At 38.8% G+C, this 17375-nt stretch overlaps 1 protein-coding gene across 4 annotated transcripts in view; it reads right to left on the reverse strand.

The window, feature by feature from the left end:
* FAM169A (family with sequence similarity 169 member A) overlaps positions 1-17375 on the reverse strand; it is a 65259-nt gene that overhangs the window by 4918 nt on the left and 42966 nt on the right. For 3 of the 4 annotated variants that reach the window (XM_065905467.1, XM_065905465.1, XM_065905468.1), the window contains 6 exons: positions 14533-14661; positions 13651-13763; positions 11989-12028; positions 11317-11467; positions 4796-4952; positions 1868-2068 (listed from right to left, as the gene is read on the reverse strand). In XM_065905467.1, coding sequence (XP_065761539.1) covers positions 1868-2068; positions 4796-4952; positions 11317-11467; positions 11989-12028; positions 13651-13763; positions 14533-14661 — 791 coding nt within the window. The remainder of the gene's footprint in view (positions 1-1867; positions 2069-4795; positions 4953-11316; positions 11468-11988; positions 12029-13650; positions 13764-14532; positions 14662-17375) is intronic. The other variant, XM_065905466.1, reaches the window with a different exon arrangement.

Genomic DNA, 17375 nt, shown 5'->3' on the forward strand with positions numbered 1-17375 from the left:
TTTTATTTTCCCTGAACCACATTTTAAAGAATTCAGGACTCACTACTTTTGTCAATCATGTGCACATATTCTCTGAAAATAGCTCAATTTCTTAAAAACTGTCTTACATGATACTTTGTATTCATTAAGTGCTTGCTCTAAAGATATAATAAAAGTAATGATTTTACCTCAAAAAGTATTTAAGGCTCTTAAACTATCCACCAAGATTCTTTAAAACCGTGAATCAACTCAAGTGTTTAGTTTCTTGGTGTTACTGGAGCCAGAACCAAGTATCCTGGGACTTTTCACTGTGCTACCCACTGGGTTTGACTATTAGTTGATAGGTGGGGTTGCCCAGGTGGTGCTAGCCGTGAAGACCACACCAGCCTGTGCAGGAGATGTAAGAGATGCGGGTTCGATCCCTGGGTCAGGAAGATCTGGAAGAAGGCCTGGCAACCCACTCCAATGTGCTTGCCTGGAGAATCCCATGATCCGAGGAGCCCAATGGGCTACGGTCCATAGTGTCTCAAAGAGTCGGACGCAACTAAATGGACTTAGCAGGCAGGAAGGCAGTGAAAATTCTACTCAGGTAATTACATGAGACACCAATAAAATAATGCTATATAAGAGTTTTTTAGACTTAAATTGGATATTCAAAACTAGAAATTAAATGTCCTTTCAGATGTGACATACACACACACACAGGAGTATAAAAAAAGGAATGAAATCTTGTCATTTGTAACAACACAGATGGATCTACATGGTATTATGCCAAGTGAAATAAGCAAAGACAAAACCCATATGATCTCATTTATATGTGGAATCTAAAAGACAAAATAAAATGAAAACAGACTCAGATTAGGAGACCAAATGGGTCGTTGCCAGAGGGGAGGGAGCGAGGGGACAGACACAGGTAAAGGGGATTAAGAGGCACAAACTTCCAGTTATAAACCAAACCACAGGGATGTAATATACAGCATAAGGAATGTGTCAATAATATTGTAATAATTTTGTATGGGGACAGAGAGTTAAGACTTACATTTGACATTTAGGTGATGATTTTATAACATGTGGAAAATCAAATCACTATGTAGTACACATGAAATTAATGCTGTACATCAACTATATTTCAATAAAAATATTTCTTTAAAATATTACATCAACTTTCCCCCACTAATCAATCTCTCTAATTAAAACAAATTAAATGACTGTACTGGTCACAGACCAGCAATAGGTAATTCAAATATTTGCGTGCATGCCTGCTAAGTCGCCTCAGTTGAGTCCGACTCTTTGTGACCCTATGTACTGTAGGTCCACCAGGCTCCTCTGTCCATGGGATTCTCCAGGCAAGAATCCTGGAGTGGGCTGCCACTCCCTCCTCCAGGGCAATTTCCCGACCCAGGGGTCGGGAAAGAGTCACCCAGGCCTCATGTCTCCTGCACTGGCAACTGGGTTCTTTACCACTAGCGCCACCTGGTGAATAATATTTAGGCACGTTAGTCACTCAGCCGCACTGACACCTAGTGACCCCACGGTCTGTAGCCCTCCAGGTTCCTATGTTCATGAAATTCTCCAGACAAGAATACTGGAGTAGGTTGCCATCTCCAAATATTTAGGTAAACAATGCTTTATCCATTTTTCTAAGCATTTCCTAAATCTACAAAGTAAAACTCATGTTGTTATCATAAGTCAGATATGAATGAAGTTACAAAGATTTGAATTTATATTACTGATCGCATCTGCTCAAAATATCCAATGTAGTATAATTTATTTTTCCTAAAGGACTGTACACATTAAAGTAGAGGAAAATATATATCTTACACTGCCCCAGCTGAGTCACCAAGGCTGGACACTGTAACTATAAAAAGTTAGGTTATTTTTCTATTACCTTATCCTGTGCCCCCTCAAGGGGCTGTGAAGAGTCTACCACCAGTGGAGCAAGATTCGCAGAGTCTTCATTGGAACTAAAAGACTGCAATTTTAATTCTTCATCTAAAACTTCACTAGTGGAGTCCTCCTCTTCTGTTACGAGTGAAGTCTTAAGAGTATCATCTATTATCTCACCATTCATAGGCTCTAGTGCAGATTCCTACACAATTGAGCAAAAAAAAAAAAGGACAAAATTACAGATTAACTTACTTGTCACGCAACATGGGTCCATTCTCAGTACCTCCCTATCATGCACTAGGACTCAAGATACATTCTACCACGTTACTGGGCATAAATTAAGCAACAGCAGAGTCAGGAAGAGAACAGAACCCCTAAGCAGCCCAATTTCCCTCTGTGTTCATGGAGGAGGAGGCAGTGAAGAGACCCTACCTCCTTCTTCCTCTTCCTCCTTACAGGGCAGTCACAGGAAGAACCTTTTCGGTAAAAAGTTACCAGAGAAAGTCTAAATTTGGTGCTGGCTCTTTACAGAACATCAGCTGTTTAGTAGCTGGAATCTTTGGGGTCTGAGGGAAGTCACAGTTCAGCGTGCCTGGGAAGGAAGCACTACCAGATTTGTGGCAGGTTGAGTTTGGGTAAAGTTTCCCGCTGGGAGAAGACAGTCCCCAACCTCAGTAAGCTCACTGTATAGTCAATAAATGGTTGTCTCCGAACAATCCTGCCCCTTAAATCACATTAAAATATGGAAAAGTGATTTGATAACATGAGGTCTCCAATTTCTGAAACTCTTCCTCTCATGTTTAATCAATCTACAAGACTTCCATTAATGTCTAATTTCTAATTAATACTACTGACATTTTATATTTAAAAATTAGAATAATGATACACTCGAATTTTTAAAAATAGACTTGGCTGGATTATATAGAATCCCTGAAATCATATAATGAGTATTTTCCTAAGGGATATTTAAATCAGAGACTTAGAAAAATTAATGTGGGGAATTCCCTGGTGGTCCAGTGGCTAAGACTCAGTGCTCCCAATGCAGGAGCCCAGGTTTGAACTGGAGGTCAGGGAATCAGATCCTACACGCCTCAACTAAAGGTCCCACATGCCACAACTAAGACCTAGTACAGCCAAATTAATTAATTAATCTAAAAAACCATAGATTTAAAAAAAGAAAAAGTAATCTGGCCAGAGTACAAAGAATAAACTGCACACAGAAGGTAATTAAAAGAAAACTCACAAAAGGACCAACTGGGGTAGAAGAAATGTTAAAAAGATGAAAATGAGAAAGAGACAGCAAAGGTTTTTGTAAAAAAGTTAAATTTTGGTGAGTAACTACAAGAGAGAAACAAAAGAGAAAAACTCATGTCCTTCAAGTTCTAGGTTTGGGAATAGAATGAAAAATAGGAAATAGGAAAAGAAGCCCAGTAGAGAAGTGATAGGCAAGAACAGAGATTAAATTTAAGATGATAAAAGACATCTGTCTAAACAGAAATACTCAGAAGGCAGGTAATATTATGAGATCATAGTCTGGAACAATCTTCAAAGTCTAGAGCTACTGGTCACCCCCACAGAGACAATCATTCTGTCATTCGACTAGATGCATTTCAAAAAAAATTGAACAAAAGGGCAGAAGGTCAAGAACTGAGTCTTCAAGAATGTCCACAAAGACAGGGGAAAAAGGGAAAAAAAACCAACAGGAAACAGAATAGTCAAAAACCAAATGCATAAAACCAAATGAAAACTCCAGAAAGAGGTAAATCTAGAAACCAAAACGCAGTAGTGTTATAAAGCCAGGCGATCAGAAAATCTAGAGGAAGAGAGAATAGACAGTCTCAGTAAGGGAAGCCAGTGCAACTGAACGAAACTGTCACTGGTGACCTACCACATAGGTACTCAGAGGTATCGCTGGACAGAGGAAACAGGCTACATGTAGTATGCACAGCATAATCTTAAATTTTTAATAAAGGAAAAAACCACACAAATATACATTCCCATAATCATCTAGAAGCAGATAAATTTTGTTTTTAAAACATGTATTTTTCCAATTTAAATCAGTAATACAGTTTCACTTTCTTAGCTCCTGGTTGGACTTGACAAACAGGTAAAATATTTTCAAAGAAACTTAAGCACATTTGAAAGGAGAAATAAGGAATCTGTAAAAGACTAAAGATATTAAAGAAAAAGAAGAGAAGGACAGGAAATAGAGAAGATGAAAAAAGAAAGTGAAAAATAATTGAGGAGCTGCAGAAATCAAGACAGATAAGGAGATTTTTTACTCGGTCAAAAAGTTATTTTCTTACCTGTTTTCTAGTAATTAAACAAGAAAAGAATGTAGTTATTTTTTAGGAATTTGTAAATCAACTGTTAAATAAAAATACATTATTTTTTTCTGGACAACTAATTCTATCTTTACATCCAAAATCGGGTGAATTTAGAGCTTGTTGGTCCTTAAGGCATTTTAATTGGTTTTTTAAGGTAGGCTTCGATCAGTCACATAATTTGCATCACTTCTCAAAGTTTATGTTTAATTCCAAAAATTGATTTGAATTTTAAACACACTGAGAGGACATTACTATCTAAACATCTTCTATTTTATCTCTGTAATATGTCAAACTTTATAAATTCAGTTTGAAACATAAAATACTTAACACTTTATCTTCCACCACCTGACTTTGCTTTAGACATATGTGCTTTTTAACATTACAATTTCTACTAAGAGTCTTTATGCTTTTCCAACAATATACGACTAAATTGAAATTTACCTCCATTCATTCTATTAAATAAATAAACCTCAGAAATCCAAAAAGGAGGGGATATATGTATACATAGAGCTGATTCACTTTGCTGTACAGCAAAATAACACAATATTGTAAAGCAACTACATTCCAATAAAAATTAATTTAAAAAAAAGCAAATCACTCACCTTTTCACCTTCTTGCTTTTCCAGGCCTGGCTGGGTTTCTGGTGCTGGTTGAACATCTTTATCACTACTTTCATCCTCAAATTCAATCACACTCTGTTCGGGTTCTTCTTCCAAGAATTCTTCCGAGCTCTCTGATGTGCGTGCAGTAGACTCCAATCTAGGAAACCGAACAAAAAAAAATTTTTACTTATTTTATTAAAGATGCCACAGATTACACTCATACAAAATGACAAACTTTAATGAATGATTTTATTGGAGTACAGCTGACTGACAATGTTGTGTTAGTTTCTGCTATACAGAACAGTGAGTCAGTTATACATATACATATCTCCACTCCTAAGATGGCAAACTTCATTGATAAATGTTACATGTGTTCTGACTATTACAACTGATTGGCCATTACTCATCTCTCTCTTTCTTTGGGTCTCCCTATTCCTTGAGACACAACAATATTGAAATTAGGCCAGTTAATAACCCTGAAATGGCTCTAAGTGTTCAAATGAAAGAAGAGCCACATATTTCTTACTTTAAATCGAAAGAATGCTAGAAGTGACTAAATTTATAAAGGCTTTTGAAAGCTGAGACAGGCAGAAAGCTAGGTCTCTTGTGCCAAATAGCCAAGCTGTGAATGCAAACCAAAAGTTCTTGAAAAAAATAAAAAAAATCAACAGTGCTACTCTAAGTGAACACACCAATGATAAGAAAGCAAAACAACCTTATTGCTGGTCTAGAGAAAAAGCTGTAGTGGTCTGGACAGAAGATCAAACCAGCCTCAACATTCCCTTAAGCCAACGCCTAATCCAGAACAAGGTCCTGAATCTATTCATTCTCACGAAGGCTGAGAGAGGTGAGGATGCTGCAGAAGAAAAGCCTGAAGGTAGTGGAGAGGCTGGCTCATGAGATTTAAGGAAAGAAGTTATCTCCATGAGAGTGCCAGGTGAAGCAACCAGGGCTGACACAGAAGCTCTATCAAGTTAGCTAGAAGACACAGAGCTAAGATAATGAATGAAAGGGGCTACAATAAACAACAGACTTCTCAATATAGACAAAAAGATGTCATCTAAGACTTTCATAGCAAGAAAAGAGTAGTCAATGCCTGGCTTTAAAGTTCCAAAGGACAAGCTGACTCCTGTTAGGCACTAATGCAGCTAGTGATTTGCAGTTGACACCAATGCTCATTTACCATTCTGAAAATCCTAGGGCCCCTCAGAATTCCCTACTCTGCCTGTCCTCTATAAAGGGAAAAACAAAGCTTTGCTGACAGCACACCTGCTGACGACACGGATTACTGAATATTTTAAGCTCCCTGTTAAGACCTATTACTCAGGGAAAACAACAAATTTCCTTTCAACATATGACTGCTCATTGACAATGTAAGTGGTCACCCAAGAGCTCTGATGGAGATGTATAATGAAGTTCATGTTGTTTTCATGTCTGCTAACACAACATCCATTCTGCAATCCAAGGATCAAGGAATCATTTCAATTCTAAAGCCTTATTTCTTAAGAATTACAGTTCATAAGGCTACAGCTGTCAAAGATACAGATTCCTCTTATTAATCCGGGCAAAGTCAATTGAAAACCCTCTGGGAAGGATTCACCATTCTAGATGCTACTATGAACACTTACGATTCATGGGAAGAGGTCAAAATATCAACATTACAAGGTGTTTCGAAGAAGCTGATTCCAACTATCATGGATAACTGTGACAGGTTCAAGACTTCAGTGGTGGAAGTCACCGCAGATGTGGCAGAAACAGTCAGAGAACTATAATGAGAAGTGGAGCCTGAAAATGTATTGAATTGCTGCAATCTCAAAATAAAACTGTATTGGATGTTCAGTTCAGTTCAGTCGCTCAGTTGTGTCTGATTCTTTGCGACCCCTTAAATTGCAGCACGCCAGGCCTCCCTGTCCATCACCAACTTCCGGAGTTTACTCAAATTCATGTCCATCGAGTCGGTGATGCCATCCAGCCATCTCATCCTCTGTCGTCCCCTTCTCCTGCCCCCAATCCCTCCCAGCATTAGCGTCTTTTCCAATGAGTCAACTCTTTGCATGAGGTGGCCAAAGTATTGGAGTTTCAGCTTCAGCATCAGTCCTTCCAATGAACACCCAGGACTGATCTCCTTTAGGATGGACTGGTTGGACCTCCTTGCAGTCCAAGGGACTCTCAAGAGTCTTCTCCAACGCCACAGTTCAAAAGCTTCAATTCTTTGGCGCTCAGCATTCTTCACAGTCCAACTCTCACATTCATGCATGACTACTGGAAAAATCATAGCCTTGACTAGACGGACCTTTGTTGGCAAATGGATGTTTGTAATGGATGAGGAGCTGCTTATTGTTGATGAACAAAGAAAGTGATTCCATCTCGAGATGGAATCCACTCTTGAAGACGCTATGAAGATCAGTGAAATAATAAAGACTAATGACATAAATTTAGTTGAAGAAGCTGCATCAGGGTTTGAGAGGACTGACTCAAATTTTGCAAGAATTTCTACTGTGGGTAAAATGCTATCAAGCAGCACTGCATGTTACAGAGAAATCATTAGTGAAAGGAAGAAGTCAGCCAATCTACATGGCAAAGTTCATGGCTGTCTAACTAAAGCAACGGCCAAAGTCACCCCAACCTTTAGCAATCACCTCCCTGGTCAGTCAGCAGCCACCAACACTGAGGTAAGACTACACCAGCAAAAAGATGATGACTCATTAAAGGCTCAGATGATGGTTATCATTTTTTTTTTAACCAATAAAGCCTTTTTAAATTATATACTTCTTCTTTAAAGACATATATGATAGTACAGTGTAAACATAACTTTTATGTGGACTGGAAAACTCAAAAATTTCTGTGACCTGCCTTACTGTGATAGCTGCTTTACTGTGGTACCGCGGAACTGAACCTACATCTCTAGAGTACGCCTATATATAATGTCCCTTTCATTCTCAAAAATACCATTTGGGGCAATAAATGATACGGCTTAGTTCTACTTCTGAAATGCTTTTCAAACAAATCCACAACTTTCTATTCCCATTCTCATCTTCCTTCTTCAAGCCCTATTCTCTCTGGACACTATAACTTCTTCCCAACTCATGTTCAGACTAGCAGTACAGACGTTCTTTAGTAAGGCTTAAGAAAGGCAATCCCAAAGAATGCTCAAACTACCACACAATTGCACTCATCTCACACGCTAGAAAAGTAATGCTCAAAATTCTCCAGGTCAGGCTTCAGCAATACATGAACCGTGAACTTCCACATATTCAAGCTGGTTTTAGAAAAGGCAGAGGAATCAGAGATCAAATTGCCAGTATCTGCTGGATCATCGTAAAAGCAAGAAGAGTTCCAGAAAAACATCTATTTCTGCTTTATTGACTATGCCAAAGCCTTCGACTGTGTGGATCACAATAAACTGTGGAAAATTCTGAAAGAGATGGGAATACCAGACCACCTGACCTGCCTCTTGAGAAACCTGTATGCAGGTCAGGAAGCAACAGTTAAAACTGGACATGGAACAACAGACTGGTTCCCAATAGGAAAAGGAGTATGTCAAGGCTGTATATTGTCACTCTGGTTATTTAACTTATATGTAAAGTACATCATGAGAAATGCTGGGCTAGAAGAAGCACAAGCTGGAATCAAGATTGCCAGGAGAAATATCAACAACCTCAGATATGCAGATGACACCACCCTTATGGCAGAAAGTGAAGAGGAACTAAAAAGCCTCTTGATGAAAGTGAAAGAGGAGAGTGAAAAAGTTGGCTTAAAGCTCAACATTTCAGAAAACTAAGATCATGGCATCTGGTCCCATCACTTCATGGGAAATAGATGGGGAGACAGTGGAAACAGGGTCAGACTTTATTTTTGGGGGCTCCAAAATCACTGCAGATGGTGACTGCAGCCATGAAATTAAGAGACGCTTACTCCTTGGAAGGAAAGTTATGACCAACCTAGATGGCATATTAAAAAGCAGAGACATTACTTTGCCTGTCTGGTCAAGGCTATGGTTTTTCCAGGGGTCATGTATAGATGTGACAGCTGGACTATGAAGAAAGCCGAGTGCCGAAAAATTGATGCTTTTGAACTGTGGTGTTGAAGACTCTTGAGAGTCCCTTGGACTGCAAGGAGATCCAACCAGTCCATCCTGAAGGAGATCAGTCCCGGGTGTTCATTGGAAGGACTGATGCTGAAGCTGAAACTCCAGTACTTTGGCCACCTTATGTGAAGAGCTGACTCACTGGAAAAGACCCTGATGCTGGGAGGGATTTGGGGTAGGAGGAGAAGGGGACGACAGAGGATGAGATGGTTGGATGGCATCACCGACTCGATGGACATGAGTTTGAGTAAACTCCTGGAGTTGGTGATGGACAGGGAGGCCTGGCGTGCTGCGATTCAAGGGGTTGCAAAGATTCAGACACAACTGAGTGACTGAACTGAACTGACTGAAAGAGCTATGTTTCTTTCTTTCTTTCTATATGTACCAGTGACAGTCCAGCTCAGAAAATTCTGATGGTCCTCTATGGACTGCAGAATAAAGCACATATCCCCTCAAAGTCTAACATGACCAGACCTTTATATTTTTACCTTCCACTAGATGCTGAAGCTAAAACTTGAATACTTTGGCCACCTGATGTGAAGAACTGACTCACTGAAAAAGACCTTGGTGCTGGGAAAGATTGAAGGCAGGAAGAGAAGGGGACAACAGAGGATGAGATGGTTGGATGGCATCACTGACTTGGTGGACATGAGTCTGAGCAAGCTCTGGGAATTGGTGATGGACAGGGAAGCCTGGTGTGCTGCAGTCCTTGGGGTCACAAAGAGTCGGACACAACTGAGCGAGTGAACTGACTATGATGCTACTTACCTGTGTATCAGTTTTCCTTACCAACACCCCTCCCAGTTTTGTGCCTTTGCTCACATTATTCCTGCAGTCTAGAACTGCATGGTACAATACAGTAACCATAGGACACTTGCAATTATTTATAATATGGTAATAAACTAAGTGAAATAAAAGACTCAGCTCCTCAATCGCCCGAGCCACACTTCAGGGCTCAGTGACAGGCACACAGAGCAGAGGCAAGGCACAGAAAACGCCTGCCGTGACAAGAAGCTCTCTAACAGCCCTGGTGTAGACCAAGGTCTGGCAAACTTTTTTGTTAGGTTTTGTGGGACACATGGTCTCTGAACACTCACTCACTCCACCACTGTAAAGCAAAAGCAACCACAGTAAACATGTAAACTAATAAACATGGACGTGGTGCAGTAATATTTTATTTACAAGAGGTGGTGGGCCAGACTGGCCTATAGACCATAGTTTGTGAACCTTCAAACCAGAAAAGTCTTCTTTCCCAAATAAGCTTGTTGAGTTTCTACTCATCCCTAAAGCCCTGGCCCAAATGTCAAATTTCTCCATCCCCTCCATTAGAGTCAATCACACTCTCCTTTGTAATCCACAGCACTTTCACTTCTATTATCACATCACAATCCACCTTGCAGCTCTCTCAACCTGTGTCCTAGGAACAGACACGTGTATTAGAAACTACTAGCCAACGGCAAAGGTGAAGTTTGGTTCCTCATAGTGTCTGAGCATTTAAGCATCTAGTCTCACTGCTACTATTTTATGAAAAGCTAAAGAAAAATTCCACAACATTTCTGTGATGTGTAATTTAAAATGTGCTATTACATTCCCTTCTAAAAATGGTGTTACATCAAAATGTTACTCAGTGGGAAAAAACCATAATTATCTAAACTCTTATTACTCTTTTCACAAGTTAAATACTTAAATTTTTCTTTAAAATGGTGGATTTTTCATTGAAATATAACACTTACATAATTATCCAACTTTAAAATTATATATATAATGAAATTAGCATAGCTACACAATACTTTACCTGAGAATAATTTTATAGCCAAGATGGCAAAGCTATGAATGGTTGACTCAAGAACAGCTAGTAGGACTATCAGAGCAAAAGCTTAATTTAACTATACTATTCAAAATCTTGCTTTCTTTAAATAAGAAAATAAGGTTTTGATCCAAGGGTTCTGTTGATTCAGCAGACTATTAAGTTTCTGGAGGAGCTGATGATATCATTTATGGCAATTACTAATTTATGTTATGTTCTATAATCTAGTAAGATAAGTCCAGATAAGTCCATTATAAAGTAAAATTGAGGGTTTCTTAAATTGACTAAACTTCAGAATTACTAAAAACCACAGCTACTGTCAAATTCAAAGCTGACAATAAATGACTCATTTGAAATAATATAACCACTAGAAGATTCTTCTGGATTTTCACACAAGAGACTAAAACTTCAGTTTATTCTACTCTCTTACTAGCAACTTCTCCCTATAATACTGTCAATGTGACACTTAGTAAGTGTAATCAATAAACTTGTTGAAGAACTCAAATACAAACTTCTACACCAAGGTCATTTACTACACAAATAATATAAAAAATGTCACCTTAAAAACTAAATACTATGAAAATAAGAGGACACAAAATAATGACAGTAAAATAAACAATGCTTTACTTGTTCACTGAAGCTGTGGGAGAAATCTGAGGAGTCTTTTCATCTTCCCCTTGAGAACTACTAAACTCAGAATCCTGAAACCGCTTTCCAATCTTTGGCCGCTTTAGATGGCTACTTCGAGTACGAGTGGAAACAGGTGTTTTATCGTGACCTGAGAAAAAAATAGCAAGCCCATAATTAATTGACTGTGTATTCAAAGAATTGCCCATTAATTATACACAGAAATGCAAAAACTAAGCTAGTTTAACTATATCACCACCATTACATACTTTCTTTCTATCACATCAGGCTAGGAAATCATGTCAGTGACATATTCTAAACTATGAAGTAACCTTAAAGTCAATATTCATTGCTCAATGTCTGTGTTACCTTGAGCTTTGCAAAGTATTTGGGCATTTTCACTTAGATTCTCTTCCAATAATCTTGGGAAATAAACAAGGCAGACATTATGGTCCCTATTTTACAGGTAAGGGAATGAAAAAAAAGAGGTACGATAGCTTATCTGTTCACACAGCAGAATCAGTAGTACCACAACCCCGACCTAGATGTTAGAGGTGAGTAAGTCTTTATTTATACTAAGGGACACACACACACACACACACACACACACACACACACACACTAATTATAACACTCTCAAAGACTTACTAACAGACCAGCTGAATTTCTTACCTTCAGAAGTACTTGCAAAGGCATCTTTTAGAGAATCAATCTAAAACAGAGATACATATCAAAACCAAAAGTTTTAGACCCTTTTTCCTTCCTATGCATCTACTTCATTCAGTTTCAAAGAAAATCTTTTAAAAACTTTTTCAAATAACACCTTTTGTATTCACTATCCATCAGTTAAGAAGATTTACAAATGGCAACCCACTCCAGTATTCGTGCCTGGAGAACCCCATGAACAGAGGAGCCTGGCAGGCTACAGATATAGGGTTGCAAGAGTCGGACATGAGTGAGTGATTAACCAATGTAATAATAATGTAAAAGCTACCACAACAAAACGTTGCAAAAAATAAACCTCTAGGATCCCACCAATGAACCAGTATTTTAAGTAATATCAAGTAGGTTTCAGAAAAGTACCTGGTAAGTCCTCTGGAATTCAGTAAGGGGAATTGCCCTTCTACTTTCAGGTTACCTAGTATTTGCAAAGTGCATTACATTCTACGGTGACTTAACACATATAGCCTCAAACTTCCCCCAAATAACTTCATAACCTTTGACCTATTTCACTTCAAGAAATTTATCTGTGCAAGGAAATAATTAGATTTGAACAAAGATACATGTATAATTGTGTTCATGGTTGGGCCATTTATAAAAAGCAAGTATAATATGTTAAGAAAATAAATGCTGGTATTTACATAGAAGAGTGTGCTACCTAACAACAATGCTTTAATACAGTAATGACAGGGTTCTCTGGTGATTCAGTGGTAAAGAATCTGCCTGCCAACACAGTAGACATGGGTTCGATCCCTGGTCCAGGAAGATCCCACATGCCACAGAGCAACTAAACCCATGCTTCACAGCTACTGACCCTGTGCTCTAGAACCCGTGAGCCACAACTACTGAAGCCTGTGCGCCCTAGAGCCCAAGTTCTGCAACAAGAGAAGCCAGAGCAATAAGAAGTCATCGCATGCAATGAAGAGTAGCTCCCACTCGCTGCAACTGGAGAAAAGCCCACCCAGCAACAAAGACCAGCACAGCCATAAATAAATAAATAAAATTTAAAAAAAAAGTAATGACACAGAAAATGCTTACAACATTATGTCAATGGAGAAAAGCGGTTAGAAGCATGTATGAAAGTGAATGAAAGTTGCTCAGTCATGTCCGACTCTTCATGACCCCATGGACTGTACAGTCCATGGAATTCTCCAGGCCAGAATACTGGAGTGGGTAGCTGTTCCCTTCTCCAGGGGGTCTTCCCAACCCAGAGATCGAACACAGCTCTCCCGCATTGCAGGCGGATTCTTTATCAGCTGAGCCACAAGGGAAGCCCAGTTAGAAGCATAAAAGAATAAAAACAGAAATGAAACATATGCACACACATGTTTCATAATATATATTAAGGACATATACAAAAATGTTAGTTGCTAGATATAGGGTAACAGAATCATAGATTTTTATTTTCTCTGTACTACTTTGTGTATTCCAAATTATTTGTCAAAGAAAATTAAATCTTAGAAACCAATTAACAAAAAATGCCAAGTAACACAGTAGAAGTTACGTAAGTTTGCTGAATGAACAATAACATTTATAAAGTTAAATATTAGCTGAACCTCTTTTTTAAAAACAGCACACTTGGTATTTCCTATGGTAAACACACAGTGTACCTACAGTTAGCTGCATCTCACTAGACTGACTGTCTTCAGTTCTTGCTTCGTATTCTGGAACAGAGGCAAGACTGTATTCTCCAGATGTAGATCTTTTAGCTTCATTTTGAGAAACTGCTGTGTGAAAAAGAATTTTAAAATTTTAACCCATTTAGTATTTGGTTTTAATTGTCACATTCTTTGTACGGATTTTTACAAAAGCCCTAAAGAAGGGTGTTGAATATTTAGATGTGGGATATCCCTTCACCAATATCTTACAATGAAACCTTAAAAGAGTTTTAAATAGTTTATCTGTTATTTAGCAACTTCATAAGACTGAGAACTGCCTTTGATCCCCTGATGCCTATTCTGTGCTGAGTAATCTGTGTTCATTTCTTACCCACCAATTTCTACTGGGCTACTGCTGCTGCTGCTAAGTCGCTTCAGTCGTGTCTGACTCTGTGCGACCCCATAGATGGCAGCCCACCAGGCTCCACCATCTCTGGGATTCTCCAGGCAAGAACACTGGAGTGGGTTGCCATTTCCTTCTCCAATGTGTGAAAGTGAAAAGTGAAAGTGAAGTCGCTCAGTCGTGTCCGACTCTTAGTGACCCCATGGACTGCAGCCTACCAGGCTCCTCTGGCCATGGGATTCTCCAGGCAAGAGCACTGGAGGGGGTGCCATTGCCTTCTCCACTGAACTACTGACTATATTCTATTGGGCTACTCTAGGTCTTCTTACGAATAATGACACAAATGTTTAAATATAACAAAAATTCAAACTCTAGAAAAGAAGGCCTATTACTAGAGAGATCACTTTACAACACATTGGACTATTCTGGACTATAAGACCATCATTAGGCAATGCTTTTACACTAGCCTTATGTCCAAACTGAAAACAGTCTTACCTGTAATTTTAAGGGTTTCTCTTTGTAATGCTCTGGTGATTGGTATTCTCTGGTACCAGTGTCCAACACCTTCAACTTCCCAAAGGAGTTCATGGTCTCCTGGATATTTTTCAAAGTACTGGTTGCAAGCTGAAAAACACATTGAAAAAAAACACATTGAAAAACACATTGAAACTTTTCTAGAAATCCCAGCAATCAATTGGAATGAACAGTTAAAATGCTGTGTAATGTTAATGTGTATTTTATCACCAAAAAACTGTTTAGGGGACACTGCTCTGGGAAAGATGCCTGGTGTTCCCCTCACTTAATGCAAATGGTAAGTTCTCCTACTTTTTGGTTTGGCTGTGTCTTTTAGCTCAAAGCTCATCAAGACGTGAACCCAGTTTTCAGGCAAGACCTCTAATAGGGCAAATGAGGAAAACTTCTGTGCTTTTTAAATTATATCTATATTTTGGGAAGTGTGAAAATCTAAAGTAATTCTGTAAATATGAACACATAAAAAATAAGTGAAATTATTATTTTTTTTTAAACTTAAAAAAATTTTAAAATAAGCACACAAAATAATGTTTTATCGTGTGTATAGACAGAGACTTAAGTGTGAAACCATGGGCAGGGAAGGATACACACAACTTGAGGAGCACAATTATCTCTGAGGAGAAAAAGGTGAAAGGGGGATGGGATGAGGGCCGGGTTCAAAGAGAACATCAACTGTATCTACATCTTGTTTAAGTCTCCATCTAGTTTAATTCTCTTAAAAGAAGTGAAAATAAATGAAAATATGGCAAAATCTTAACATCTGTTAATCTGGATATGTGGACACCAGGATACCATTTGCTCACTTTTCCCCCATATATTTGACAATATTTCTCAGGTTCTTTGATTGTAGTTCCCATACCTATTAGGAAGTGAAAAGCTGGAGAAAACCAGTAGGCCAGTCTGTCTCAATTAAAATAACTAAAATTGTAGAGGATGCATTACATAATACATAAGCACCTGTAGTTCATTTAGGATTCAATTTATTTATCATTAGAATCCTTGAAAAGGGTAAGTAATAAGAGACTCTGCCTACAGTAGATGTGTTTGCTGCTGCTTCAGTCGTGTCTGACTCTGTGTGACCCCATAGACGGCAGCCCACCAGGCTCCGCCGTCCCTCGGATTCTCCAGGCAAGAACACTGGAGTGGGTTGCCATTTCCTTCTCCAATGCATGAAAGTGAAAAGTGAAAGTGAAGTCGCTCAGTTGTATCCAACTTGTAGGGACCCCATGGACTGCAGCCTACCAGGCTCCTCTGGCCAGGGATTCTCCAGGCAAGAGGACTGGAGTGGGGTGCCACTGCCTTCTCCGAGATGTGTTGCATCCCTCCCCAAATTTAGTGAAGCAATAATTAAGAGGAAAATCCATGTTCAGATTACCCAGGGCATACAGGACTCACTCCACTCTCATGTACGGGCCTAGAGAGAAACTGAATCAAGATGAGCATGCAATGCTTGGTTTTTGTTTTCTGGATTTTTTATATTATAAAGGGAGAAGAATCTTAGAAGAAAAATATTTTTTCAGTGAATATCTGATGCTAGATTAAAATCAATGGTAAATTATATACTATAAAAGTTTTCACACAAATCACTCTTCAGTATCAAATCTTACTTCATTAAGAAAAGAGCAGTACTACAGGCTTCATACAAATACAAATATAAATCCACTAATAGCTTTTAAAACACGACAACAAAATACATCCACACAATAGAAACAGCATTTAAAAAGAATAAATTGAGCTACATGAATCCATAGGAATAAATCTTACAAAGATGAGTAGAAAAAGCAAACTGCAGAATTCATACAGCACATATTATTCATACAAAGTTTTTTTTAATTGATTTTCAAGGACTGCATTCAGGGCTTTGGCATGGAAAGCAGAGTCCTAACCACTGGACTACCAGGGAATCCCCTGAAGTTCTTAAACATGTAAAACAGTATGACACCAAGACTTCCTGGTGGTCCAGTGGTCAAGAATACGCCCTCCAATGCAGGGCACTCAGGTGTGATCCCTGCTTGGAGAACCAAGATCCCACATGCCTTGGGGCAACTAAGCCCACATGCCACAGCTAAAGAGCCCACCCAATGCAACTAAAACCCAACAAAGCCACACACGAAAAAGACAATTAAAAAAACATGACACTGTTGGACTGTGTGTGTGTGTGTGTGTGTGTGTGTGTGTGTAAAGTCAAATAAATGCATGGGGAAAAGAAATGCCAAATTAAGGACGATGCTTGAAGCAAAGTTACACTGCTCAAAATAGCCTGGAGTTAAACACCCCTCCGGACCCTCCCCACCATTCTATGCAAAACAAAGAACTCTCTCACCGGAAGGAAAATGACTAATAAGCACATGAAAACATGTTCAACACCAAATGCGCATCAAGACAATGAGATGCACTCCACATCCACTGAGAGGGCTACAGTATAAAAGACAAATAATGGGAATTTTCCGGCAGTCCAGTGGTTAGGACTCTGAACTTTCACTGCCAAGAGTGAGGGTTCAATCCCATCAGGCAACTAAGATCCCATAAGCCTTGCAGTGTGATCAAAACTTAAAAAATTAAAAGGACAAATAATAGTACGTATTGGTGAGGATGCAGATAAACTGCAACCCTCATACAATGTTTACGAGAATGTAAAATGGTGCAGTTGCTTTCAGAACAGTTTGGCAAGGTTATGACCAAGCTATTTCATCCACACCTAGACATACACCAGAGCAATGTTCACACAAAAACTGCACAAATGTTCACAGTAGCATTATTCCTAATATCTAAAAAGTAGAAACAATCCAAGTCTATCAACTGATGAT

This window comes from Muntiacus reevesi, chromosome 14 (assembly GCF_963930625.1).
Source record: "Muntiacus reevesi chromosome 14, mMunRee1.1, whole genome shotgun sequence".
In the NCBI taxonomy this organism is placed as follows: domain Eukaryota; kingdom Metazoa; phylum Chordata; class Mammalia; order Artiodactyla; family Cervidae; genus Muntiacus; species Muntiacus reevesi.